Below are 27,263 nucleotides of genomic sequence, written 5' to 3'. Positions count from 1 at the left end.
AGCTATTTCGCAGCATCAGCTTGGCAAGAGAGTGGAGTAATATGTGAGCAACAAGCTCATTCCATCTACAAAAGAAAAAGGATAAATGCATATTTGAAGGAAATCAACAGTGGCATGAAAGCATATTTTCCAAAATGAAGAATGTGAGAACAGAAGCTCTGCAAAGAAAAGATTGAGAAAACAAAATGACACGAAACCTTTTCCACCAGCCTCAAGAACGGGAAGGAAAAGCAACAGTCAAAATCCTCCAACTAAAACATCCCACCTCCCAAAAAACTCCAACACCATAACATTGTATTCCATATGGAATTTTAACAGAGCAGTATGGGAAATAATACAGCCCTCAGCCTAAGAAGTTCCTGTGGCAAGATGAAAACACATTAAAAATAAATCTTAATGTATTCATGTATCAGTCAAAACTGCACTCATCCTGAATCTATTAACAGAAGAGAAAGGAACTGTAACCACGAGAATTGTGTGGCAGTTTGTGTGGCCAGAGATATGGGAGGGCTGCTCTCCCACTCCCATACTGGATGCCAACTTGGATTCAAAACAGGCTGAAGAACCCAGAGAAAGGGATTGAAAGCACACCTTGAATTAGACGAAGAATTAACTGATGAAGAGGGAACTGGTGTCAGGTGGAAGTTTTAAGCTCACACTGTTCAGCACTAATCTGGTGAGGTGGGCAATGGTCTCCTCAATATTAGGAGAGATGAAGCACTTGCAATTAGGACAAAAGGGATGCCGTGAATCAGCCTATGGAACACCTACTTATTAACATAAGCTAATATGAGAAACTAAAGCCTTATGTAATACTTAATAAAAATTATGATCCAGGGAGAGAATTCATGCCACTGGACTATTAATGCAGAAATGTACAGCTTGGTCAGGGGGCAGGAGCAAGGGAGGAGCAGGAAGGTGGCAGCTTGCTTACTGAAGCTGAATACATTTACTGAATACAACCCTGCACATCCACGTCTTCACAGGGGAGGGATAAGCTGAAGAGCTGCCTGTGAGAAAGGTCTGACTGCAGCACAGAATCACAGAGTCACAGAATGTTTCAGGTGGGAAGGGACCACAGTGGGTCATCTGGTCCCAACTCCCTGCTCCAGCAGGGTCATCCCAGACCACATGGCACAGGATCGTGTCCTGACTTTTTCTGAATATCTCCAGTGAGGGAGACTCCACAGCCTCTCTGGGCAGCCTGTTCCAGTGCACAGGCACCTGCACAGTAAAGAAGTTCTTCCTCATGTTTAGGTGGAACTGTCTGTGCTTCAGTTTCTGCCTGTTGCCTCTTGTCCCATTGCTTGGCACCACTGAGCAAAGCCTGGTCCATCCTCTTGTCCCTTCAGACACTGATGAGGTCCCCTCTCAATGCTGAACAGGTCCAGCTCTCTCAGCCTTTCCTCATAAGAGAGATGCTCCAGTCCCTAAATCATCTTTGTTGCTCTCTGCTGGACCTGCTCCAGGAGCTCCATGTCTCTCTTGTCCTGAGGAGCCCAGAACTGGATACAGTTCTCCAGATGCAGCCTCACTGGGGCTGAGTAGAATAGAGGGGCAGCTACTAGTGGTCAAGAGCATCAAGTGGAAATGGTTATTTCTGAGTAAAGAGCCACACAAAGCACAGTACTGATTACACAGAAGCTTTTAGCTACCTAAATCTCCACAGTGCAGGATAAAAGTATGATCCTATCAAAAAGAAGGAGACAGGAGGACAGGCAAAGAAAGCTGACATTCAGTGTGCAGATTTCAACAGATAACAAGCAAAGGACAAAAGTTCTTAAGAAAAAAAATAAAAGCAAAGTCTTAAGTTTGCTCTTTGTTTTGTTACTTCACACTGAAAGAGTAAGAGGCCAACACAGACAATCATGAGCCGATATTTACATCTTCACAGAAAAAAGAAGCAATCAGGACAAAAGCCACAGTCCGGGATGAAGCACAGACTGATCACACAGTCAAAAGAGAGGAGCACAAATGGACAAGACCAATACAAACGTGAAAACACAGAGGCATGAGAAGGTGTCAGGAAAAAGCTTTATAAGAAGCTGGGAGGCACCACAGAAAGATGTGCTCCACCACTCAAAAGGTAAACAAATACCTAAACCCAGAAAATACTAAAGAACCTCACCAGGTACTAAGCATCACCTTAGTGCCCCTGTGGAACAAGGCCCCAGGTGAGCAACACAAGTCTGCCCCTTCCCCCTGCCCTGTTCTGGCCAAACCCCAGAGCTTGGCTCTGTGCTGCCACACGGGCTACACGCCTCACACAGAGCAAGTAACCCTGAACTTCAGGCCAGGCTGAAACAACAAACCAGGAGCCATCCCTGGAGGGTTGACACACTCCTCACACCGCTGTCAGTAATGACTGAGAGAGAAATGTGAGAGACTCACAGTCGGCAACCCGGGGAGAGACATCAGAGCCGGGGATCAGAAAATCATTAAGGTAGAAAACACTTCTAAGATTATCAACCCAGCACCACCATCGTGTTCACCTTGGAACCATGTGCTATATCCACATGGTGACTCCACTACTTCCCTGAACACCCCATTCAGATGCTTTACAACCCTTTCCCTGAAAAAAAATTTTGTAATATCCAATCTAAACGTCCCCTGATGCAACTTGAGGCCACTTCCTCTCATCCTCTCACTTGTTACCTGGGAGAAGAAACTGATGCCCACCCCATCTTCAGGCAGTGCCCGGCCCTTGGTGGGGAAGAAGAGGGGGAAAAGGGCGCTGGCACAGAGGGCAGGAAGGGACGTGACACACGGGCCAACAGCTTCAGTGCAGAGAAGCGATCTGCTACAGCCCCTGCCCGACCAGCAGGGCACCTGCGACACGGCACCACAACAGCGAGGAACAGCCGGGAGCGCCGGCGGTGTCGGGGCCAGCCCTCCCGGCCCCCGCCGTGCCTCACCTTCGAAGCCGGCGCGCTCCAGGAGGTTCAGCGGGTACCAAAGCAGGGGCCGGTTTCCCACCGGGAGCAGCGGCTTCGGGATGCTGGAGGTAAGGTCCGTCATGCGGGAGCCGCCTCCCGCCGCCATCACTACGGCCTGGAACTCCATGGCGCTGCGGAGTGGCACAGAGGGCAGGGCAGGGAAGGGCCTGGGCGGGACGGGGTCGGTCGGTGCCGCCGGTGCCGCGGCCGCTCCCGGCACTGACAGCGCAGCAATGGCGGCACCACCGCGCTGCGCCTGCGCAAGGACAGCCGAGGGCGTCGATCGCGGGCGAGCGCCGAGAGGATCGATCCGCCTCCTCTCCCGGCGCCGGGCGGCCACCACCCGGCCAGGGCAGCGAGACGAGCGCCGAGGGAGGGATCCCGCGCTTGCGGAGCGCCGAGTCATGGATCCACGCGCGGGCGCGGGGGCGCTCGGCGGGACAGCGCCCCCTGGCGGCAGGAGCAGGGAGCGCGGGGGAGCGGAGGAGGGGAGCTGAGGGTGTTTGGGGGCACTGGGGGGGCACTGGGGGACATTTGGAGTCTGCGTGGGGGCACTGGGGGCATTGAGGGTCTCTGTGAGGGCACTGGCAGCATAGGGGGTCTGTGTGGGGGCACTGGGGGCATTGGGGGGGCTGTGTGAGGCACTGGGGGTATTGTGGGGCTGTGTGAGGCACTGGGGGCATTGTGGGGCTGTGTGAGGGCACTGGGGGCATTGGGGGGCTGTGTGAGGCACTGGGGGCAGTGTGGGGCTGTGTGAGGGCACTGGTAGCAGTGTGGGGTGCATTGGGGGCGATCTGGGGGGCACTGGGGGCAGTGTGGGCAGCAGTCGGGGAGTACTGGGGGCTGTGTGGTGCATTCGGGGCTGTCTGGGGGTGCACTGGGGGGTCAGTTCGCTGCTGTGCTCCCCATGCACACCGTGTGCGGGGCGGGGACAGGACCCACAGCTCCCCCTGACCACGCCACGCTCTCCACCCCGCAGGACCCTCTGCCCGCCCAGCGCCCAGCAGGCAGTGCCATGCTGGCCCCTCCAGCTGCAGCACTGGCCACGAGCACAGACACAAAGAGGACCCGGGCCAGGACAGCAGGAGCCGGCCCTGCAGTTTTATTGAATCCAGTGTTCCCGAGGCAGGCGGTTCCCATGGCCTGGGGCACGCGGGGGTCTCATTCATCCCAGGTGTCCTTGTCAGTGTCGATGGACATGCAGTTGTACACGGCGTAGCGCAGCAGCTCCTCACACACCTTGGCCCTGGCAGGGCAGAACGCTGGGTCACGGCACGGAAAACCTCAGGCTTCCCTCCCCACACCTACACGGACATTCCCCAGGGCAGGGTCTGGGGAGTCTGGAAGGGAACCCCAATGCCAGCCCCGTGCTGGAAAGGGGAGAGTCCCTGTCCTCAGCTCGACTCACGAGGAATAGTTGGGCAAGAAGAAGGTGCAGGAGCATGTGCAGGCCTGGGGCATCAGGTCCAACGCATCCAAGCTTGGGAGAGAAAAGAGAGTCAGACTCCAGCACAGTGCAGAGACCTCGCACCGTGTGGGGACCCCAGCAGGGCACAGGGATCCCAGCGGGGCAGGACAGACTCACCTCGACCTTTCTGGGTAGACAGTGATCTGAACTGGGAGGCGACTCCGGCCAGTGACAAACTTGAGAAAGCGGCTGAGATCCTCTGAGGGGAAGGACAGGGATCAGGCTCAGGGACAGGAATAGGACTGTCCCAGTCACTGCTCTCAGCAGGTTCTGCCCTTGCAGAATCACCCCGAGAACAAGGGGCAAAGCTAAGGGATGGTCTCAGCATCCGAGGAAGGGCCAGGTGGGACAACCTCGGCCAGCTCCCAGGGAAGCAGCTGGTGAGCATCCTTGGTGCAAAAGGCAGTGGGATGCTATACCCTATACCCTTGCCCATCCCACTGCACATGAAGAGCAGGGAAAGGCTTGGGGCCACTCACCACTGGTGAAGTTGTTGAGTGCCTCCAGGAAGTACTGGATACGGGTGTCATCGGAGGCAAAGTCATCAAACCTGACTGCAATGAAGAATGTGCAACGTCTTCATTAGAAACTACCAGTAAAGCAAAGGACAGGAGGAGACCCTCTGCTCCCCACTGAGCCCCTGAGAACCCCTGGCACCCTTGAGTGGGGCCACACCCAGTGCCGTGATGGGTGGAGAAACAGGGGTTCCAGTCTGCAGGGTGGCCATTCGCCTCTGCCCATAGCAGCTAAGGATCAGATGGACCAGAGTGGGGACCAGTGGGGTTTGCAGCTAAACCTGAAGCATCCCTATCCAGGGTTCCTCCAGCTTATTCTCCCCCAGGCCCCTCAGCACCCCTGACCAGGACGCATGCACAGGACAAGCAGCATCAAGGGGAATCTGTGCCCTCGTGGGGGTTGGGAGCAGCTTTGGGCTGGCCCTGTGACTTACTGAACTTCCGCAGTTTGGCCGCCGTGATCTCAGGGTCCCCACAGATCCTCTTTTCCATCTGCTGCCAGGTGAGCAGGTCCAGCACAGGCTGGGGCACCACGCGGAGCAGCCCAGCGCGCATGGCTGCGATCTGGGGGGCACAGGAGGGGCTTCGTGTCACCAGGGTGGGTCTGAGCCCAGGGCAGCCACCCCGGGCACTGGGGGCAGGGACCACTGGACCCCAGAGGGGGTGCAGGGCTCATGGACATCCTGGGCATGGAACTGCCCAACTGGAGCTAGTTTTGGGGACACATTTTCATGACATGAACCCCACAAGTACTAGGATGGCTTGCCACAGGAGCAGGGTCCCCGTGGAGCCATGCCAGCCCTGGGGGATGGTGTTACCTGCTCCTTGCTCTCCTCCAGCCGAGCCTTCTGCACCAGGCGGATGAACTCCTTGCGGTCCTCGTAGCGCACCACGGTGTTGCTGCCATTGGGGATCAGCTCCACCACGCGCTGGTCGCTCAGCACTGTTGTGTAGGTCAGCTCTCTGCCAAACATAAACTCGAAGGCTTCCCTGTCCACCCGCTCCAGCACCTCCAGCAGCTTCACCTGCAACCCAAATGGGCAGTAGCCACCACAGTGGAGCCGGAGCAGCCACAGGAGCACAGGCAATTCCCTGCCAGCCCCCAGCTCTGCTCACCAGCTCTGAGTCCACGGTGGCAAAGTCCTTGCTCCAGCTGACCTCCTCTGCTGCCAGCTGCTTCCACACCAGTGCTGGCAAAGACAGGATCTGCCAAAGGGAGCGGACACATGTGTCCTCCCCCTGCCCCTCTTTCACCCACGGGCAGTGGGTGAGACACCGTGGCCCCTACCAAGCCCCCTCACTAGCCAGGAAGGCTCTGCTGTGCTCACCAGGAACTCCTTGCTCCTCAGGGCTGCTCCCATCAGCTGCCCAATCCACTCATACTTGGGGAAGTCCTTGCAGGAGGGGTTGGGGACATACATGTCCCTGGTGTCACTGCTGCTGTTACCCTGTGGGAGAGAAACTCAGGTCCCACAGACAGAGATTTGACCAGCCCAGCATGGCTTCTCCTGCGGCCCCCCCCTCCATCACTCCTCTATCTGCCTCTCCTGCCCTTTACACCCCTCCAGATCTCCACCACCCAGGTACAAGCACAGCTCCCCTAGCCAACAGCCTTGAAAGCATTAAGACAAGACTAACAGCCTAAAAATCCCCAGGCTCTGCTGGCTGCCTCCCCCGGCCTGGATAGGCAAACAGTGGGATGTCAAACCTGGTTCGAGGTGCGCACGAAGAAGGGCAGGGGCACGGGGACATCTCCTGAGCTGGGACACAGCTCCTCTGACACGTCTGACAGGCTGTCCCGAAAGCCACCACCTGCAGTGGGGGCAGAAGCTGGTCGCTGCCTGACACACCAAGGCCAGACACTGAGCCACAGTATCTGCCCAGCTACTCCCCTCCCTGGGATAGGGGAAGCACTGGTGGTGTAGGGGAGATGCTGGAACCACCCCAAATGTGCAGGGCAGGGCTGCCTCTCACAGAGCAGCTGGGACAGCGTGGGCACCCACTGATCTGCACCCCAACACAGGAGAGCCCAGGGGAGAGCCCTGGGGCAGGAAAGGAGAGCTCTCACCATTGTCGATGATGCCCTCACTGATGAAATCTAGCTCCCACCACTGGGTGTAGGTCAGGGGCCACCTGTGGGGAAGCAACAGCCCCATGCACATCCCTCCTCCGAGAGCAGCACTTGGCATCCCCTCGCACCCTGCTCTGGGGAGGTGACACTCCACAAATATGATGCTGAAGTCCTACCTGTAGTCCAGGGGCTGATTGTTCTTGGGAGATCTGAGGCCTTCGTACAGCTGGAAAGCAGCAGAGCGGAAAGAGGATGAGACACAGTGGGGGCAAGTGATGCTGAACTGGCAGGTACCTGACACTGGGCATGGTGTTGCCATACCTGGGTGAAAACGGTGTTCCTGCAGCTGGGGTCCAGTGCAGGGTTGGCACGGTGCTCCCGGGCCAGGAGCCGGTTGATGGAGAGCTTTGGCGTGCTGTGAGGAGCAGTGCTCTCTGAGGACTGGAGACAGTGGGCAATGAGGGCTGAACTCTGCTTGGACAGCAGCAGGAATGGCTTCATGCTCTAACAAAGGACAGGCAGGGATACTCAGAGACCTGATCCTGCCACCATGTGCCCTCTTTTCCTCTCCGCAAGCACAGCCCTTGGTGTCACACAGGATTCTCCTCCACCCCTCTGGCAATGCCCAGCATGGGAGCTCTCAGCCCTGGCCTGGTCTGTCCCCATTGGATCAAGGAGGATACACCACAGCCCCCAAAAAACCATCTGAGCTCATGAGGAGACACCAATACTGGCAACATCCCAGGGGGGCCCAGCAAATGCTCACCCTGAGTGCATTAAAGGTGCCGATGCTGTCCTCGGAGAGGGGGATCAGGTAACACAGGACACTTTCCAGGAGGTGGACAAACCTGGAGACCAGAGAGAAGCAGCATGAGGCTGTGGGAGGGTGGCATCTCACCTCCCTCCCAGCCCCAGCCCCTGGGCACTGTGCTCGCTGCACATGGGTCTCCTCCAGCCCATGGAGGGACACCAGACACCAAGGGGAGCACCCAACCAGCACCCTCTGGCCAAACATTTTATTTCATTCCCCCCAGGAAAACACTGTAAACAAGGGCAGCCCAGCACACACCGCAGCACTGCAGCTGAATCGCTGCAGAGGGTCTCCCTGTGGGGACAGTGCCAACCCCAGCCTGAGGCTGCCCTGAAGGCCAGGGCATGGTTCTTCTTGGGACTGGGCTGACTGCAGGGAGGGTGACGCCCCCGTGCCGTACCTCTGAATGAGCACAGCCCGCCGGTACAGCACGTCAGGGTCCACTCCTTCCAGGAGAGGGTAGCGAACCAGCCGGGCTGGCTGGAACATGCCAGCGTTGAGGATCAAGTCCCACTCCCAGAAGGATATGATCTTAATCCCTTGCAGACGGACATTGTACCCTTGGTCTGCCAAGAAGGAACAGCGATGCTGTGTGCGCTGCTGCAGCTGTGCAGCCAGCACAGCTTGGATACTGCAGCCTGGGGAAAGGTGCCCCCAGCACCTGCAGCATCTCATATGAAGCTCATTCCTCATCTTTCTCTCCAGTGGATCCTAAAAAAGCAGCAGGTGCTGCAGGAAGAGCCACAGGTGCCGGGACCAGCTGCAGGTTTAGGGCCAGGCTGGGCTGGCAGCCCCACTCTGGCAGCACAGGCTCACCCCGGCACTCCAGGAAGCGGATCTCCAGCACTGGCATGTGGGTTTTCATGTCCCGGAGGATGCAGACATTCTGGTAGCTGTTCCTGCACACAGCACGGAGAGGGATGGTGGAGCCACAAGGCACAGACACCAGCGAGGTGGCCAGCGAGGCACAGGCCACTGTGGCTCCCCAGCCGAGGATGCGCTGCTACCCATGGTGAAAGCCCCCCCAGCCTCACCAGGGCTACAGCAGGAGGGGCCCAAGCAGAGAGAAGAGGCTGTCAGAGGCACAGAGACATTCTGGAGAAGGTGGAGGCCACATCCAAAGAGCCACTAAAGAGCACAAATTCAAAGCAGTACAGAAACACAAGCTAGCTGAGAGCATGTCACTGTTCTTGGGGGGTCCTAGCACATCTCATAAGGGCAGAACCATCCTTCAAGCAGAGCTGGTCATCCAAGGGTTTTTGAAGGAAATGGGGATTTGTGGAGATGAGCAATTTACTAAGTGTATTTTCAAAGCCTTTTTCAAGGTCCCATCAAAGTCCTACGGGCCCATAGGGAAAAACCACTGCAACTAAGCAGACAGAGGGAGGAGTTGGCTCCCACAGCTGCAAAGGACACCTTGGCGGTCTCATGGGTGCTTCTTCAAAGACAGATCTCACTGCTCAGCCAAAACAGGCAAAGGGGCAAGTTTTGGGGAAGGTGAAGGAGATCTTTGCACTCCTGAGTAAACTCCTGCCTGCCTCGAGAAGGATGCTCAGAGCCAGAGTGAAGACAGGGACAGGAAGCTCCCCAGGATTTCTTGGCTATAGCATGGCAGAGATGCTCAGAGGGGTGACAGCAGTGGCATGTGTCCCCAGAGGTGAGGAGGAGGAGGCAGAAAGTCACCAGGCAGAAGGAGGCACACTGCAGACCAGCTGCCACAGCATAGGTGAGGAGCAGGAGGAGATGAAGGTGCTCGGCTGGCACATGAAGGTGAGGGACCACCACACTTGTGGGGACAGATGTAGCCTGCACCCAGGCAGTCCCAACCCTTGGAGGGGCATTGTCACTGGCAAGTAACTCAGGACCAACCCCAGCCCTTTCCTTAGCACCTGCTCAGGATGCAGAGACAGCTCTGGAGTTCAGCATAAGCTGAACCCAGACTGCTCCTTGCTCATTACTCACTCGTTAATTAGGACTGTTCTCAGGTGCTGCAGCCTGTTCAGTGTCCCCCCATACACAGCCACCCGCCTGGGTATATAGGAGTTGCACTGCCCATCCAGCATCAGCCACAGCCTCCTAGGGATGAGAAGAGCAAGGCACAGTGTTCTCCTCCCGTCCTGAGCTGCCTGGGCACAGAGGTGCCCCCAGAATTCTCCCAGGCCTGGGGGTAAGGCTGTGTCTTCCTGGGGTGCCTCTGGCAGCAGCTGTCCCTCACTTCAACCCCAAGTCCCCAGCTGCAGCTGGGGGAAAGCTGGGTTGAGGAGGAAATGGGTGCTTTGTCCTGCACCCTGCCCATCCCTGGCACAGCTGCTGACATGGAGGGGAACACCCCGAGGTCTCACTTGACAATGGCTCCTTTCTTCATTTTGAGCCGCACCCAGTGCTGCCCTGGGGGCCCATTGCTCTCCCAGAAGGTGTTTGTCTGGTTGTCTGTCAGATGGGCTGCAACATACTCCTCCTGCAAGAGTGCAGCAGGGGGAGGAAGATAAGCATCCTTGGGCACACCAAGACCACCACTGAGATGGGTTCTGTGGGTCCAGAAGAGGTCAGGACCAGGCCAGCCCCTTGGTTTCTTAGGCTGCAGGTGGATGGTGGCTCCTGCACAGAGCAACTGGGCATGGCCACAGACCCCTTGCAGTGCCCCAGAGACACAGGGGGGTTTTGCTCCAGATGCCCAACTCCCGGCGGCTTTGCTAGGGCAGCAAAACCCCACCACCATCCCCTGCCCCTCACAGAGGGGACAGCCACCACTGGCCACTCCTCCCCGCAGCTGCAGTGATGCTCATGTGTCTCATGCTGATTTTAGGCTGCAGAGGAGCCCCACTACGCACCGTCTGTGAGGAGACCTCAATGCTGCTGATGTGCTCCTTGGTGCAGTCCACGTGCTGCAGCTGCTTCTCGCTGTGATCATACAGGAAGCGCCCCAGCTCCATGTCATGCTCGTAGCTCCAGCCTGGGGGCACAGACCTGCAGGGAGTCTCTGTGTTAACGGGATGAGGAGACCAAACTGCACCCCAAACCTGCCCACCAGCAGCGTGCAGGTGCCCCAGTTCAGACTGGCAACACTGTCTCGTGGTCACCAACTCGGGATGGTGACTGGCACCTGTCCCTGCAGCAGGCAGATGGCACAGCTGTATCTCATCACCAGCACGCCAGGGGTTTATGGCCACTCCAGCCCAGTGGGAATAGCAGCACATGGTCGCTCCAATGCTCCACGGAGCAAAGGCCATCTCTACTTGAGCAGTGTCGAGAGGTACCACTGTAAAAGGCTTCTCATGGCACCCACCCTCCCCAGTCCCCAGCCTGAAGCCAGTCCTGGTCCTGCAGGCATGTCCAGGCCCTGGCTGGCTGCCCCTCAGGGTGCTGCAGACCCACTCTAGGAGATGCACTCATACCGAAACTTCTGCACGGCGGCCTCATCCTGCTCTATGAGTCTGGGCATCTCTCCAAGGTGCATGGAGTAGGTCAGGTCCACCACGTGTTCCCAGCTGGAGCAGCATCAGCAGAGGAGTCGTACAAGGGAAAAGATGGGTCAGTGCTCAGTGTGCCCAAGCATTACTGCCTTAGCCTGGAGTGGAGGCAGCAGTGGTGGAGGACTGGGGGTGACACCCAGGGGCTGCAGGAACAGCTGTGGGAGGGATGAGGGTGTCCCTGCACCCAGGTACAGGCTGGGACAGAGCAGGGGAATCCAGCCCTGCATATGGCCTTCCATCACAAATCAAATCAAATTTGAGCTCTCTCATCACTGCACTACCTCCACGACATTGCTCAGCCCAAATCCGAGTGCCCTGGAACCCCTGGCATCTTTATCCTGTGCAGGCGCTGCCACAAGCAAACAGGATTAGCCTGCAAGAGGGCACCCACCTGCCCACCGGTGGCTCGGTGGGGGTGTGTCCCACCAGCGCTGGAGAGAGCGAGAGGGCTGTGCTGGACATGCCCAAGGGATTTGGGATGGCAGGGTCGCGTATCCTCTGTGGGTACCGGCCACACGCGTCTCCAGCCCCCACAGCGCAGCCCAGTCCCCGCCCGGGACGACGGCTGAGGCCATACCTGACAGCAGGTCTGTAATCAACCCCCAGCGTCTCGTGCTGCCACTGGATCCTCTGCACGGAGTCAACCGGGACCAACTTATCTCCTCCCTCTCCGAACCTCTGCGCCAGCACCCAGCCCTCTGCCAGGCCATGGCTGCCCGTGTACTCCTCCAGCTGCTCCTGAAGGTACATCCCGGTCTGTCAGCGCCGTGTCAGGGACAGCGGCATCCCGCGGGTGGTTCCCGGTGCCGCCGTTACCTTGCTGAGCTTGACCCAGAGCCCGGCGCCGTTGCAGTACTCCTCGCCGGTGGCGCGGAGGCAGCCGCCCTTCCGCACCTCGATGGTGGCCCGCGCCGCCCGCTTCCCGCCCCGCGCCGGCCCCGGGCTGTCCCACACGCTCAGGAGGCTGCGGGCGGCGGCGGCGGCGGCGGCGGCCGCGGGGTCTTTGCAGATCTTGTACTGCACCTCCTTGGGCACGTAGCAGAGCGCGGCGGGCAGCGCCCGGGCGCGGCGGAAGCACTCGCTGCACTGCAGCAGGAACCGCAGCCGGCCCAGCACCTGGTGCGGCGCCTCCCCGCCCGCCCGCATCGCGCACCGGGCACCGGCTCCGCTGCGCCCCGGGCTGTCCCGACTGCGGCCCGGCGCTGCCCGCCCCGGAGTGACCGCGGGGCCGGTTCGCCTCCGGCGGTGCCGCCGCGCCCGTCTGTCTCCGGGGCCGCCCCGCCTCGGGCAGCCCTCGCTGCCCGGTCGCCGCCTCCTCCCCGGGCGGCTTCCGCTCCGCCCGTGTCCGCCGGCACGTCCCAGCCCGAAATCCGTGCGGGGCCGCAATCCCAGCTTTGGGGCCTCCGCTATCCCCCCTTTGCCAAGACGTGACTGTGTTACGCCCACCCCAGTCCCTCACTTCTCGGCAGGAGCTGACTCAGGTCACAGGCATCCCCTCACCCCACGGCTTAGGACTCTGCTTCCTCCCGGCTTCCAACATCTTTGTCACTGCCGGCATCCCCGCAAGCAAAGACGGGGTCCCTGTGGTGTCAGGGCACAGGGCTACTTCTCCAGCCTGGATAGGGAAAAAAGGGCAGCAGGTATCCTGCTATGGGGAGAACCAGCTCCCGGCTAGCTGGGGGACATATTCCTGCCCCAGGCAGGGGGACATATTCCTGCCCCCGGCAGGCTGGACCCCGGTGGGGATGCTCCAGCATCATCTGGGGAGGATGACAGGCTTCCTGACCCAGGAGCAGCTTTACCCCGGGCAGCAGTGGCATCCTGGCAGCAGGAGCAATGCTATGACACCCAGCAGTACCCAACCACCCAGAACACTGGCAGTGTGTCACCCCATGTCACACCTGCCTGTTACATACCACGGCAGGGTGGTGGCAGAGAGCAACTCAGCTCCACCCCACACTTCCTTAATTTCTTCAGGTTGGGCACTACAGGCCACATTTAGGGATCATGAAACAACCAGCCTGGCAGAGCTCAAAGGTCCCTGCACTGTTCTGGTGCCGGACTGCTCTCCTGGCAGGTCAGAGTCCGGTTCCATCCCTGGCTGCAAAGGCAGGGTGCAAACTGATCCAACAGCTGTCACCCCCGCAGCGTTATCTGTTGAACAGGCGTGACTGTGCCTCAACACAGTAATGGGCACCCGCCTTGCCAGGAGCAAAGTGCCCTAAACCACAGTGTGAGAGAAATGCAGACTTCTGCTTTGCTTCTGCCTGCAGTTACCACAGCCAGGAGGGTCCTGTGCCCTCCCTCTGCAGCCACATCACCCTGTAACTCTGGTTGCAGAGCTGCTGCAAAGGGTTGAGCCAATTAATACTCTGAGTCACTTCCATGACACCACTTTGTGTGCAAAGGAGACCACAGGGCCAGTTTCCACTTCACCTCCAGCTGCCTCTCATGACACCAGTCTCCCCTGCTGTTTAGAATCACAGAATCATTTAGGTTGGAAAGGGCCTCTAAGATCATTGAGTCTAACTGTAAACCCAGCTCTGCCACGTTCATCACTAAACCATGTCCCTGAGTGTCACATTCACTGTTTAACCCAACAGAAGGACACAGGAGCCCGAGCCAGACCACACCAATCACCAGAAAGGTCAGGAGCAATTAGTTTGTTCATTTTATTTTAGATCCTACATGAGGTAGGGACAGACAGAACCTGTCAAACTACTTACAGTTTGTCATACTCCAGGGTATTAGTGGAATAACAAGAACAGCTAGACTACATGAGTGTTATTAATCACCTGAAACTATTCTGTGACAATTCTGATGGCATCAGTCCCTCCTCCAGCTCATCCCTACCCACTCTGTAGAGCTGCAGCTCTGGCACACAGATACTCCTCAGCAGCACAGGGGCACTGGCACTTTTCTCAGGATGGCATTGGCTTGAAAATTGATCTCCACGGACTTCAGACTGGTTGATGGGGTGAAGATGCACAGCCTCTGGTTCCTGGCACCCAGGAGGGCTCCCTCACCCTGGCCACATCCAGAAGGAGTCAAGGGCATTGGCATTTGACTTGTGTCTTGCCAAACATGGTAGGTGACAGTTCCTACCCACACCTTTAGAGATCAGAGAAAAAATGTGACCCAGCACTGAAAAACACCTACCTTGGGCCCCTGAGATTGGCCAGAGTTGAGTCAGGCTGACCTTTTCCACAATTCACTGGGCTGTCACAGCAGAAATTCAATTTGCGACTGGCTTTAAAACACCACAGATGAGAGAGGACCATGCAGAGGAGATTCAGGCCACTTCCCAGCTCCCCCTTCCCAGATCACCTTTGCACAGCAAACTCAACAGCGTGATCTGTAGGTTATCCTGGCATTGTCCTTCCTCAGCAGCCACGTTTGTCCAGACTCTCTGACTGTGCACAAAACGATCTCACCCGAGACCTCAGTGATGTGATCGGCTCTTCCTCCTACTAGAAGGGCTTTCACAGGTCTCCTCAGCCCAGTACAGCCAGTGCCATTTTTCTCAGTATGCTTGTAGGGGTTAGACCCAGACCATCCTGGGTGATCCCCTTTCTGCTAGGGCCAGGGTCCTGTTACTACAGGTATTTTTTAAACAGAAATCCCTGTCACCAGCTAGATTCTTTCCCCAGAGCTCCAGTAAGCCCCTGAGCAGCACTCTTCTTGGTAGCAGGAAATAAGAGGTCAGGGTACACCTCCATAATTACCTCAGTTACCCTCCATCAGCTGCAGCTGCTTCCAAGGGCAGCAGAGCCAGAGGTGCCTGCTTGCCAACAGCTGGTCATCCCAAGCAGCCCTAGCTGGATCCTAACCTGCCCATTCCCACAGGTGACGTCAGCTCACCCTTCACCAAAGACTAGGGCCTTATCCATCCTGCCCTGAGCCACTTATCAAACAACCCTACCCTGCCCAGCAATAAAGCACCAGAGAGGAATCAATTTTTATTGCTGCTTCTAGTTCTGCTCAGTAAATAATGTGACTGCCTGCTGATCTGCCTTAGAGACAAGTGGGCAAGGTTGGAAAAAGCAGGATTGATTCCACCCAAATGTCAGTCCCTTTCAGATCTAGGATGGCTCATTTCAAACCCCTGCTGCTTCAGGCTCCTTCCCCAACACTCCTGACTGAGGCCAAGACAGCAGATCAAAGTCCTTTCACCAGCTTGCTCACGCCCATTTAAAACAGACACTCCAGGAAGGGACTCAGCCACCACCACGGAAAGGTACTGCACTGGCTCTGCTCCCATCCATGCTGGTGGTTGGAATCAGCCACAAAGCCAGAGATATCAATTCTGAGATGAGTCTAGGACTTATAAAAAACCTCCTCTGGCAGACAGGACTTCACACCCACACAGCTGAGCATGGAAGGCCCTGCTGCAGGCAAGGACTGCCAGAAACAGCTTCCCCATTCACCCTGTGCTCCCTCCACTCACCACGATGTGGGAGGTGGCAGCACATGCTCCCTCCTGCTCCTACATCCCTTTTAGCACAACCCCCCTCAGCAGATCTGGGACTACAGGAATTTCAAAGGAAACTGGTGAAGGGAAGGACTTTGTTTACAACTGGAAGTGATTTCTGGTTGACAGACTCCCTCAAAAGATGAGAAAAAGCCATGAAGCTTTAAACACAGGAATAATCTTAACTCACAGCATCAGCCCCACTCCAGTGCAGCCTCAATGACTCTGTGGCTCTTAGTGGTGGTCCAACAGACCACACAGGCTGAGGATGGAGTTGGGGGTATAAATGTGGACTAACAATTGGTAGCTCACAGTGCTAGGCAATGAGCAGCCCTGCCCAGGGCTGGGAATATCAAGGAGTATTCCCAATGGTCTTGAAGCTGTAAAGGTTTCATTGCCCACTCCTCGCTCACGCACTGCATGCCCATCTGCTCAAGGAGCTCCAATTCTTGACACCCAGAGTTTCTCCACTGCCCTGGGGCAAAGGCTTTCCCTGTTCACCTGAAACATACACCTCCCTTCCCTCAGCAAAGAGCAGAGCCTGGTACTGCCATGCCTGCCTCTAATCCCTGCCGCCTGTGAGGAGAGCTTGGCCCTGCCTGCACAGCTCCATGAGAACTCAAATAGATTAGTGTTAATACTGGCTTTTAGGGGAAAATCAAGGCTCAAAGAGCCTGGGAGAACAGCTGCCAAGCCACCAGCATGCTGGATGCAGAACTGAAAGTTACGGAGGAAAAAGGAAATAGACAGTTTCCACCTCCTGTGGGGGAGCAGCTCCCCCAGCAGTCACTGCTGTGCAAGGGGTGCAAGGAACCACGGGTGGTCACAGAACTTGGATTTTGTGCGATGTAACAGCATGGGAGTCCATTCCAAAGCACCCACAGTCCTGCTGTGCAGGTCTGTCATGACACCTGGTGGCCAAAGGCATCCCTGCAGCACCTGCCACCAGCCCACCCCTTTTCTTCTGAATCCTAGATGAATGATCTCATTTCCATTAGCCTAAGGCGAGGGCAGGAACAAGGCAAGGGAATGTGGTCAAGACACACTGAGCATCTCTGAGCCTTCCCCAGTCTCAGCAGCAGCTCAGAGTTCTCTGTGCTGTGCAGCTTCATGTCCCTGTCCCACTTCTGTTTGCAGCAGAGTGCAGCCTGGGTGGAGCGAGCTTTGCAGAGCTACAACAGGGACATGTGGAGAAGAAACTCACTACAAAAGCCTACCAGACCTTCCTGATGCCTGAGAGCTGGGCCAGGATTTCATTATTGCAATCATATTTACACTCCAAGCTAGCTCCCACCCTGGTGAAGACCCAACCTCCATATCCACTCTGGGAGCCAGGCTTCACCTATATGTTTATTATATATACACATCCCGGAAAAACAAGGGAGCTCTTCCCACTGCACGGTTCTCTTGAATGGCTGTCCATGCTGCTTGGTCAGGCTGCAACATCACTCTTCCCATGGACTCACATCTGTGTCAATGGCCACACAGTTATAGGCAGCATAGCGCAACTTCTCTTCACACACCTTGGCTCTAGGGATGGCAGAAGGGGAAAAAAAATAAAGATAAGGAGGAGTTTCCACTGCTGCATTTGCCAGCTGAGAGGACAAAATGTTCACCAGCTGCTCACAGAGAGAATCTCAACAGCCATATGGGACAGGCAGGAGATGTAAGTGTGGCCCTATGGGTCAGCACCAAGGTTAAGAAGAGAGCCCAGACACACAGTCTCCCAGACACAGGGAAGCACCAAAACTTACGTGGGATAGTTGGGCAAGAAGAGAGTGCTGGAGCAGGTGGATGACTCCGGCAAAGCATCTGTCGTCTCAGAGCTTGGGGAGATGGTGACAAACTGGTTAGAACCAGCAGGCCAGTGAGGCAGTGGAGATGAGATCACACATCCCTTTGGCATGGGATCTGTCAGCCTTGCAGCCTACAGAAGAATGGACTTACCCCATTTTGTCTGGATAGATGTAGATCCGTGCTGGAAGGCGGCTTCTGCCAGTGACAAATCTAAGGAAGCGGCTGCGATCCTCTGTGAAGGAAAAGCAAAGGTATCAGCAAACCCTAGAGGGATGTACAGCTGCTTCCAGGTATCCCCAGTGCTAGCAAGCAGTCCCTTCAGCCCAGCTGCTTGCTCTCCTTGGCTCCCAGCTGTTCCCCAGGCAGCAATGAGGGTTGGTTTCACCTTCCCAGTTCCCAGCCAGCATGCAGGAGCTGTCATGGCATGAGATGCAGGGACAGAGCAAAGCGCTCACCGTTGGTGAAGTTGTTGAGTGCTTCCCAGAAGTACTGAACACGGGTGTCCTGTGGCTCAAAGTCCTCAAACCGGGCTGGCAGAAAGGACACAGAAAGGAGTTTATTGAAGATCCCAGCTCCTTCTTTGCTAGCACCTCTGGGTGCCCACAGGGTGTGAGCACATAGACCCAAGGTGCAAGGGACACATGCAGACAGATCCCTGTGGATCAACCAGATCCACATATCAGCTCCACAGGGGCTCGGATACTGGCAGCGTAGGGATGTCCCAGCCTCTACTCTGAGGCCCAGCATGGAGTCAACAGACACCTCTGCCCCCATCAGCACCCAGCTAAAGCCAGGAAGTACACAGGCCCACGCTGTCACTGTAATAAAGGCTAACACCAGCCTCCCACAGCTCTCCTTGTCCCAGCACAGACAGAAGACAGTCTTGTTTTCAGGAAAAGAATTTTCAGCAGAGCCCTTCACTTACTGAGCTTCTTCAGGGCATCAACTGTGACTTCAGGGTCTCCACAGACCTTTTTTTCCAGTTCCTGCCATGTAAGGAGGTCAAGAACAGCTTGGGGCACCACCTTCAGCAGCCCAGCCTGCATGGCCATGATCTGAAAAGGAGACAGGGCAGGTAAGCAGCATGTCTTGCCCATTTCTCTGACTCATGGCTGAGCCTAGGGACTCTACTGGATGTAAGCCATATGATTGCTCAGCAAACGCTCCAAGGAACCTGAAGAAGGGGACAAAATCCCAGAGAGATGCATCCCAGTTCATTCAGGAAGCCTGTGTCAGAGCTGGAATAAAAACCCATATCACCCACGCTGCTACAAGCCACTCTGCTTCTGAACAACTCCATCGGCTCCAGAACCTCACCAGAAGGGTTGGCTACCATTGCACTAGTGAGCACAGGGACACCAACCACGATGCATTTTACCAGAAGCAGACTGGCGGGGTGTCTCTGGGAACTGATGACCACCAACACTATGGGACAGCATTACCTGCTCCTTGCTCTCCTCCAGCCGAGCCTTCTGCACCAGGCGGATGAACTCCTTGCGGTCCTCGTAGCGCACCACGGTGTTGCTGCCGTTGGGGATCAGCTCCACCGCGTGCTGGTCGCTCAGCACTGTTGTGTAGGTCAGCTCGCTCCCAAATTTGAACTCAAAGGTGTCTTTGTCCATGACTTCCATCATGTCCAGGAGCTTCACCTGCCCAGGCCCCAAATAAGTGCTTGTTAGAGAGACGCCCAGTGAGCAGTGATGTGCCCAGGTCCCCGTCTCCTCCCTTCCCAGACAAGTGACAGTGACACAGCATGGGATATGCTGCTGTAGAGCTGTTTAGCAGACCCTGGGCCACTGCATGCTTAAAGCAGCAGTCAGTATGGCTGCATCTCTATATTAGCATTAGATGCACCCTATAGCTAAGAACTGCCCTTTGTTGCGTGTGTTTCTTTGACAGATCACAGGAGGAAGCAAGTACATGAGGACAGGGACACAAATCACCACACTGCTGAGTGCCACAAGGAACAGGATAAGAACTGGGAGGCTGTGCCTCTCACCAACATAGAGTCCACAGCAGGGAAGTCTTTGCTCCAGCTGACCTCCTCCCCTGTTAACTGTTTCCATACGAAGCCAGGAAGAGCCAGGACCTGAAGGAGAACAGAAATTTTGCTGAGTCTGTGTGAAAATGAGACATCCCCAAAGAAGGACATAGGGCTCAACAACACAGACACAAAGCAGCTTCCCTGCTCCCCCTGTCCACATGCAGAGTTCATCATAGCTAAGCAGAGACCAGGCACTGTCTCCCAAGCTCTCAGCAGCATCCCCCAAGACTCAGCCTCTGAGTTCTCCAAATCCCTCAGCCTCAAACCCTGTCAAACACCTTTAGTCCCAGTGTTTGACACAGAGCCTTCGCATACTCCTGTCAGGCAGGCTGCAGGAGGGGGCTAACAACTCCCTTTGCAGCAGATCTCGCAGGGATGGTGTTGAAAGCTTACCAGAAACTCCTTGCCCCTCAGAGCTGCTCCCATGATCTGCCCAATCCACTCATACTTTGGGAAGTCTTTACAGGATGGGTTGGGGACATACATGTCCCTGGCTTCTCCAGTGCCGTTACCCTACAGGAGTGGGAGGCAAAACTCCAAGTCATGATCTCAGCACAGCATGAAACACCATAGACCATTCCTGCCATGCCTCTGGGCACTTCTCACAGCAGAAGTGGGCTAACCCCCCATCCTCCTTGACCATATTCCCAGTGAGAGACCAGTCAGTATCCAGGCACTTGTTAGCATATTCTAAAATGAGATGCCACAAAACAATTTACCCAACCCTTCACAACAAAAAGCTTCGGACCAGCCGAAGCAGGTATGTCCCTGGCATGCAAGGGGACAGGGACAGCACTGCATTACCAGGCCCAGAAGGGTCTGTCCCAGATATCCCGACCCATTGCACCTGGTTGGATGTGCGCACAAAGAAGGGCAAAGGCACAGGGGTCTCTGCTGAGCTGGGGCACAGCTCCTCCGACATGTCCGCCAGGCTGTCCCGAAAACCACCACCTGCAACCCCAAGAGAAGGACGTTTTTAGAGATGTGAACTCCTCATGTGCTGACCCTGTTATGGAGGAAAGATGAGGAATCCTGGTCCAACCTGGTCCTGGGTTTAGCAGAAAGCTCCTGTCAGAGCCTTATGGCACCAGAGGAAATAAGACAGGAGAAATAACATCCCTGCCTGGCCTGGGGAGGACAGCCAGAAGGAGCACTGGCACTGGTAAAGCTGTTGTTAGTGACTAATGGAGGTCTGATCCCCATCCCAGCAAGCAGCATCTAGGAAATGGCTGGGAGCAGCAGGACAAGGCAACCTGCCTTCCCTCTCTGCTCCATGGGCAGTAACACTGGGAGCAAACAAGAGCCCCTACAGGAACAGTCAGCTCATCAACCCCAACTGCTCCAGAGGAGCCCCACGCCGTCCCTACCTTGGTCGATGATGCCCTCTGCGATGAACTTGCACTCCCACCACTGGTCGTAACGCAACGGCCACCTGCAGAAAGCCAGGCCTTGCCTGAGGTGCTGCTCAAAGCCAAGGAGGTGCTGGGAAAGCAGCAGGCACAGCAGAAACACCAGGGGACTACAGTGGAACAGCCTGGGCTTAGGACAGGACAAGATCTCAATCTCCAGAGACAGCTGCATCCTCAGTAGGGAGGTGACACCTTGGGCAACAGGCCCTCATCCCATGGCTGAACTGGCTCCTGTCCTAGCAAAACCTCTCCAGAGCACAGGACACACAAAGGCTTCCCAAATGCTCTGCTGTGACAGAGGACATAGCTCCCAGCACTGCATGATGCCCCCTCTCATCCAGACACCACTTACCTATAATCTAGAGGCTTTTCAAACTTGTCTGAGGGTTTCAGGCCTTCATATACCTGCAACAAGCAGAGAAGATCAAGGCTGGTATCCCTTCTCCAGGGAAACTAGTGCCAGGTGAAGGCAGGAAATTGGAAGAAATCTGGTTTGCCCCAAACCATTAAATACTGACTGAAGCTGATCTCTAAATGGTCTAGAAACCCTTCATTTTTGGAAAGGGAGCACAAATTACAGTGTCCCACCTCTGAGCCTCAGAGGTGCACTGAACACATTAAATTTCACAGCAGTCTGAGCTGTTTGTGCACACACAGAGCACTAAATCCTTTGGAGGTGGGCAGAAAATGAGCACAGGAAGATCAGCACTGCTGTAAAACCATGACACAGGACTGTATGCAACCGCATGACTGTTGTCACACAAGAATTCTTTGCTGCCCTTTTAGTGTAACAAGGTTGTTACACTCTGCATTAACAACATGCCACAGAGAGCATCCAGGACAGAGTACAGATTTCAACTCAGAGATCCCAAATACCTCCTACATGTTATTCCTGGATATGGGATCATCAGTACATGTAATTAGAGAGCCTAACAGTCACATGAAGAGGCTTTGAGGGCTCTAGGTATCTCCAGCTCCAAGCTGTCCCTTCCACCCACCTTTATGTGGATCATTCTCATTCTGGGATGCCCCACTCTCCCCAGAGCAGCAGGGACCCCTCCAGGAGGGACAGTACCTGGGTGAAGACAGCGTTCTTGCAGCTGGGGTCCAGGGCAGGGTTGTCCCGGTGCTCCATAGCCAGGCGTCGGTTAATGTAGAGCCGCGGCATGAAATTGGGCTTGCTGGTCTCCGAGTCCTTCAGGCACTGGGTAATGAGGGCCGTGCGCTTCTTGGACAGCAGCAGGAACTGCTTGATGTGCTGCCAACAGGTATGTACAGAACATGTCACCTACTTCCTACTGTAGACACCACACCTCCAGGTCTCTCCCTTTCCCAGGGCCACTGCCTTACCACACAGACAGACTCCCCTTGGCAATATCTGCTCCCCCTCTGCCTCTAAAACATTCTGCATTCTGGCTTGAGGGAGACATCAAGCTCAGTCCTCAGTCCATCAGCTCTCATCCAATGCTCACACCCCAGTACTGCTTAGACCCTCCTTTACCCTCACTCCCACCAGAAAATTGATCTTACTTTTCCTCCCATTTGTAATCAAAGCCAGCTCCTCTAAGCAAACAAGAATCCTCAAAAGCCAGCTCCTCTAAGCAAACAAGAATCCTCAAATGCTTTGGGTCCTATGTTGAGCTGGCCTGGAAACACACAGAATGGAGCTATCCCAGTTATGTCCAGCATATGTATTCTTGGAAAGGATGTAAGGAAAACAGACAACTGGAGGGATGAACTCAGCATTATGAGAAAGAAGGAAAGCAAAAGCTTATTAAAGCCAGAAATTAGTTACTGGTAAAAGCCTTGCAGTTTGGACACAGCCAGCTCAAAGCTGCTGGCAGTAAGTGCAGGAACGGAGTGTCCTGGGCTTAGATCTTGTAAGGGAAGTGTATCCAGCTCACGTGCCCAGTGCTGCTATGGTCCAAGTGTTTTGGAGGGTGAAATGTTCTGGTTTGATTCTTCTTGTTACCCCACAGCTACATGCTTCCACATCCGTGGTTTAGCAGGAAACTGACCTCTAAACAGTATCACTTTTCACAGCATTAATGAACTGAGCTCAGCCAGGTATTTCTCTTGAGCTGCTTTAAAGGCAACAAGCACTGGCTGCCTCCCTTGACACAGCCCAAGCACCAACACCCTGCCAGAATGAGGCCCCAACAAGACATCAAGGGAACTGCTCACCTTGAGTTTGCTGAACGTGCCAACAGTGTGGTCCCAGGCTGGCACCAAGTGATGTAGGACACTGTCCAGGAGCTTGATGAACCTAAATCCCAAAAAAGGTATTGCAGTGCAGGAGGAACAGGGATCTGCACAAGTCTATTTCAGACAAAGCACCCTCTGGACACAAGCAGAAAAATAATAACTCATCCAAAACAAACCCAGTGTGGTTTTTCACATCACACAGCCTTTGGTACTAAATTCCCACTCCCTGGGCACTGCAGTGAATCTTGCACTCCCTTACAAGGGACTCTGCATATACATGCCCCCACACTGCACAGCTATGCTGTGCTTGCAACACACAAGACACTGAACTTGAGCTGCAAAACTCCTTTGAAAGCTTAGGGGAGCTACCCCAGAGAGCCCACTTTGCTCCCAAATGATTCTGCTATTTTCTCCAGTGTCCAGAATGTCTGTCCCAAAGGGAGTCACACAACTTTACAGCATCCAGCCCTATGCATGCTGGAGATGGCAGCAACCCCTGCAGGCAATGCCACCCCACCTGTCTGCTCCCCTCCACACAGTACCTTTGAATAAGCACGGCCCGGCGGTACAGCAGGTCAGGGTCAGTCCCTTCTAGGCGAGGGTAGCGCACCAAATTGGGCAGCTGGAACATGTCAGCACTGAGCCCCAAGTCCCTCTGTCGGGAGGATTTGATTTTGATGCCTCGGATACGAACGTCAATCCCATCATCTGCCAAGGAAGACCATGGATGATATGACCAAGAGGAAATAAGCCTTCCAGCATGGAAGGTCTACAGGCAAAAGCATTAGGAATGTGACCAGCTCCACCAGCTCTGGGGCTGGGCACTGAAAGCCTGAAATATCTCTGTAAAGAAGTGGGGCATTTACAGGAGAAAAAAAATTAAATAACTGAAGGCAGAGAAAGATAGGATGAAAGCCGAGAACTTCCAAAACATCAGATCTCCCTGGAGTTTCCCCCTGGTTCTTTTGCATCTCATCAGAAAAAGCCCTCAGGGACAAGAAGTACAAGTCACAGAACAAACTCTTAACATACAGTATCATACAGGTGCATTATGGATGTGGCCACTGCAGCCAGCCCTACCTCGGCACTCCACAATCCGGATCTCGATGACAGGCAGGTGTGTTGTCATGTCCTCAAGGATGCACACATCCCCAATGTAGCTGCTGCAAATACAGCACAGATGAAGGCTGAAAGGCTGTTCTCTCACCCATCCTGCCAAAATCCACTTGGATGCTTGTAAGGGAAGAGGGTTTCCATCTTTTGAAATGGGAGCCTGTGGCAGGCACCCAGACCCAGTTGCCTGCAATACAGTTGAACGCCTGAACCTGCTGGTGACACAGGTCCAGGTGACATGATTCTGATGAGTCCCACAATCAGATCGGGAGCACTGATGGCTGTGCTGTCTGCTATTGTAGGCAGAGTGAACCCACAGCTCAGAGAGCCTGGCTGGGGCCATATGACTGCTTAGGGTTGGAGCGTTCAGCACCTCCAGCCCCTGCAAGGGCCACGCTAACCTGTGTACCTCCATCCACTCACTCCTCAATGCAGACGTCGTTCAGTTTCTTCAGATTGTCCCCCTCGCCCCCGTACACAGCAACCCGCTGGGGTGTGAAGTTCTCATCGTTGGAATCCACTGTCAGCAGCAGCTTCCTGCAAAGGGAAGCAGGACATGAGAAGGCAACTGCATCTGAACACCCGTCGCTGCTCCCCTTCATTGCCTGGTCACACTGTTACCAAGCACATGCAGCTGGTGCTCTGATCCCCAGATAGCTGTGACAATGCCAAGATCCCTTCAAACCCAGAGGCAGAGTAAAGGCTGAGGGGCTGGGAGTGCAGGGCATATTTGGGCCATGACAGAATCAGGCAGAGAGGGGGAGTCACAGAACTTGTCCCAGTCAAAAGCCAGTGTGCAGAGCAGAGATGACTCACTTGACAATGGTGCCTTTCTTCATGTTGAGCCGCACCCAGTGCTGGCCCTGGGACCCATCACTCTCCCAGTACGTGTCAGCACGGCTGTCGGTCAGGCATGACACATTGAAGTCCTCCTGGAAGAGGGCAGTGAATGAAAGGAAGATCAGATGGGCATGGGATTAACTTCCCTTTAGCGGTTACTTCTGTCATGAATCTTAGTGCCAGGGGGCATCACAGTGGCCCGTTCCCTTTGCCTGGTTGTGGGTAGACAAGGGGGGTACAGAGCGCACAGGACACTGGGACTGGCCCTCCAAGGTGCTCTGAGGTCACACACACAGCACAAAATAACAACCCCTCCCTAAAATCAGCTTAGCAACTAATATTAGCATTGGCTTCTCAAACCACTGTCCCTCCAGGGGCACATTACACAACATGCTGCATGATGCTCTCCAGGCTTTGCCACATTCTCAAACATAGCCCAGTCCAGTCCAGAGCAGCACAGCAAGCTCTGTGCTCCACAGCCCCATGGCACAGCTGGGCCAATGCAGCCTTGTCCCTTTAACCCACCGTGTAGGACGAGACATCGATGCTGTCCACGTACTGCTTAACGCTGCCCAAGTTCTCATCTTCCTTCCCAATGTGGTCATACAGGAAATGCACTAGGTCTTCATCACATTCATAAGTCCACGTTGGGGGCACAAACCTACCAGGGAAAAGGGATTACTGGGTCTGGAGAGCCAGAGGAAGCCAGGCTTATGGGTCAAAAAAGGGAGGTCTGCATCCTGCTTGCCTTGTATTGCCCTGTTTCCTGCCTTTTGCAGGCTTATCTAGGACAAGACTGTGATGAACAGAGCTGTTCCCTGCTGCCTGTCTCCCTCCCTTTCACCCCCATCTGCAGGAGACAGCTGTCTGAGCAGCCAGGGAGAGACAGCAGCTTGTCTCCCAACAAGCAGAAGTCGAAAAACAGTTCATACCGAAGCTTCTCTACTGCAGCCTCATCCTGCTCCATGGGCCTGGGCTTTGCTCCGAGGCGCAGGGAGTATGTCAGATCCACCACCTGCTCCCATCTGAAACAACACAGAGAAGTGGAAGGAGTGAGAAAGTCCCAAGAGGAACAAGGAGTAGCTTGATGGGGAAGATTTGGGTTTAAAGCCCCACCGTACTCCATCACCTCCAGCCTCAACTGTCACCCTTTCCTTTCCATCCATGTCTACTCCTTCCACACTCCGCTGGGCAGGTGACAAGGACACTGCCCAAGCCAAACCCAGTTCACTCCACATCCGGCATCCCTCCTGCCTCATTTCCATGGAACATGTCCGAACGGGCTGGGGTTACCCAGTCCAGAGCAGGAAGGGCCGAGGGGCAGCCCCCCGAGCCCCCAGACAGCTGGTCCCGGGTGAGCACCTCCCCGCTCCCGGGGACGCAGCGGGGCATCGCGGCGGCCCCGCACCTGATGACGGGTTTGTAGTCAACCCCGAAGAGCTGCTGCTGCCGCTGGATCCGCTCCGTGGACTCCACGGGCACCAGCCGGTCCCCGCCGTCGGCGTGTTTGCACACTAGCACCCAGCCCTCCTCTAGATCGCAGCCGCTCCGGTACTCCTCCAGCTGCTCCTGCGGGGACAGCGGGCGGTCAGGCGGGGCCGGGCCGGGCCCTCCACGGGCCGCCGCCCCCGCGTTACCTTGCTGAGCTTGACCCAGAGCCCGGCGCCGTTGCAGTACTCCTCGCCGGTGGCGCGGAGGCAGCCGCCCTTCCGCACCTCGATGGTGGCCCGCGCCGCCCGCTTCCCGCCCCGCGCCGGCCCCGGGCTGTCCCACACGCTCAGGAGGCTGCGGGCGGCGGCGGCGGCGGCGGCCGCGGGGTCTTTGCAGATCTTGTACTGCACCTCCTTGGGCACGTAGCAGAGCGCGGCGGGCAGCGCCCGGGCGCAGCGGAAGCACTCGCTGCACTGCAGCAGGAACCGCAGCCGGCCCAGCACCTGGTGCGGCGCCTCCCCGCCCGCCCGCATCGCGCACCGGGCACCGGCCGAGCCCCTCTCCGGTTTACGGCGAACCCCGCCCGCCGACAGGCAAGATGGCGGCGCCCGTGCCACGTACGGAGGAGTGAGAAGCAGGGCAAGATGGCGGCGCACGGCGGGGCGGTGTACGGAGGGGG

General features: G+C 55.8%; 3 protein-coding genes and 1 long non-coding RNA gene across 5 annotated transcripts in view; 1 reads left to right on the top strand and 3 right to left on the bottom strand.

The window, feature by feature from the left end:
- EIF2B3 (eukaryotic translation initiation factor 2B subunit gamma) overlaps window positions 1-3,189 on the bottom strand; it is a 99,879-nt gene extending 96,690 nt beyond the window's left edge. Inside the window, exon 1 of one of the 2 annotated variants that reach the window (XM_064665391.1) lies at window positions 2,916-3,189. In XM_064665391.1, the coding sequence (XP_064521461.1) occupies window positions 2,916-3,063 (148 nt within the window). In that variant the 5' untranslated portion in view covers window positions 3,064-3,189. The remainder of the gene's footprint in view (window positions 1-2,915) is intronic. The other variant, XM_064665392.1, reaches the window with a different exon arrangement.
- Window positions 3,190-4,003: 814 nt separating this feature from the next.
- On the bottom strand, window positions 4,004-12,567 carry LOC135419191 (E3 ubiquitin-protein ligase HECTD3-like). The gene is made up of 21 exons (XM_064665388.1): window positions 12,091-12,567; window positions 11,852-12,012; window positions 11,197-11,289; window positions 10,633-10,768; window positions 10,144-10,259; window positions 9,764-9,877; window positions 8,618-8,700; window positions 8,202-8,367; window positions 7,757-7,838; window positions 7,312-7,494; window positions 7,167-7,216; window positions 6,988-7,052; window positions 6,628-6,731; window positions 6,248-6,367; window positions 6,036-6,125; window positions 5,738-5,944; window positions 5,354-5,483; window positions 4,884-4,958; window positions 4,522-4,603; window positions 4,345-4,416; window positions 4,004-4,182 (listed from the first exon to the last, which is right to left on the bottom strand). Exons 1-21 carry the CDS (start codon window positions 12,418-12,420, stop codon window positions 4,098-4,100), a joined length of 2,544 nt encoding a protein of 847 aa, XP_064521458.1. The 5' UTR covers window positions 12,421-12,567; the 3' UTR covers window positions 4,004-4,097.
- On the top strand, window positions 8,285-21,522 carry LOC135419195 (uncharacterized). Its single transcript, XR_010432855.1, has 2 exons — window positions 8,285-8,409; window positions 8,450-21,522. It is a non-coding gene; the product is annotated as an uncharacterized LOC135419195 (long non-coding RNA).
- HECTD3 (HECT domain E3 ubiquitin protein ligase 3) lies at window positions 17,083-27,238 on the bottom strand. The gene is made up of 21 exons (XM_064665389.1): window positions 26,791-27,238; window positions 26,562-26,722; window positions 26,086-26,178; window positions 25,679-25,814; window positions 25,130-25,245; window positions 24,737-24,850; window positions 24,281-24,363; window positions 23,743-23,908; window positions 23,180-23,261; window positions 22,071-22,253; window positions 21,348-21,400; window positions 20,954-21,018; window positions 20,434-20,537; window positions 19,980-20,099; window positions 19,542-19,631; window positions 18,985-19,191; window positions 18,468-18,597; window positions 17,998-18,072; window positions 17,693-17,774; window positions 17,500-17,571; window positions 17,083-17,275 (listed from the first exon to the last, which is right to left on the bottom strand). Exons 1-21 carry the CDS (start codon window positions 27,115-27,117, stop codon window positions 17,191-17,193), a joined length of 2,544 nt encoding a protein of 847 aa, XP_064521459.1. The 5' UTR covers window positions 27,118-27,238; the 3' UTR covers window positions 17,083-17,190.
- Between the last annotated feature and the right edge of the window lie 25 nt (window positions 27,239-27,263).

Source organism: Pseudopipra pipra, chromosome 9 (assembly GCF_036250125.1).
Source record: "Pseudopipra pipra isolate bDixPip1 chromosome 9, bDixPip1.hap1, whole genome shotgun sequence".
Classification (NCBI taxonomy): Eukaryota; Metazoa; Chordata; class Aves; order Passeriformes; family Pipridae; genus Pseudopipra; species Pseudopipra pipra.
The sequence above is the reverse complement of the archived record's forward strand: the minus strand, read 5'-3'. Positions and strand labels throughout refer to the sequence as shown.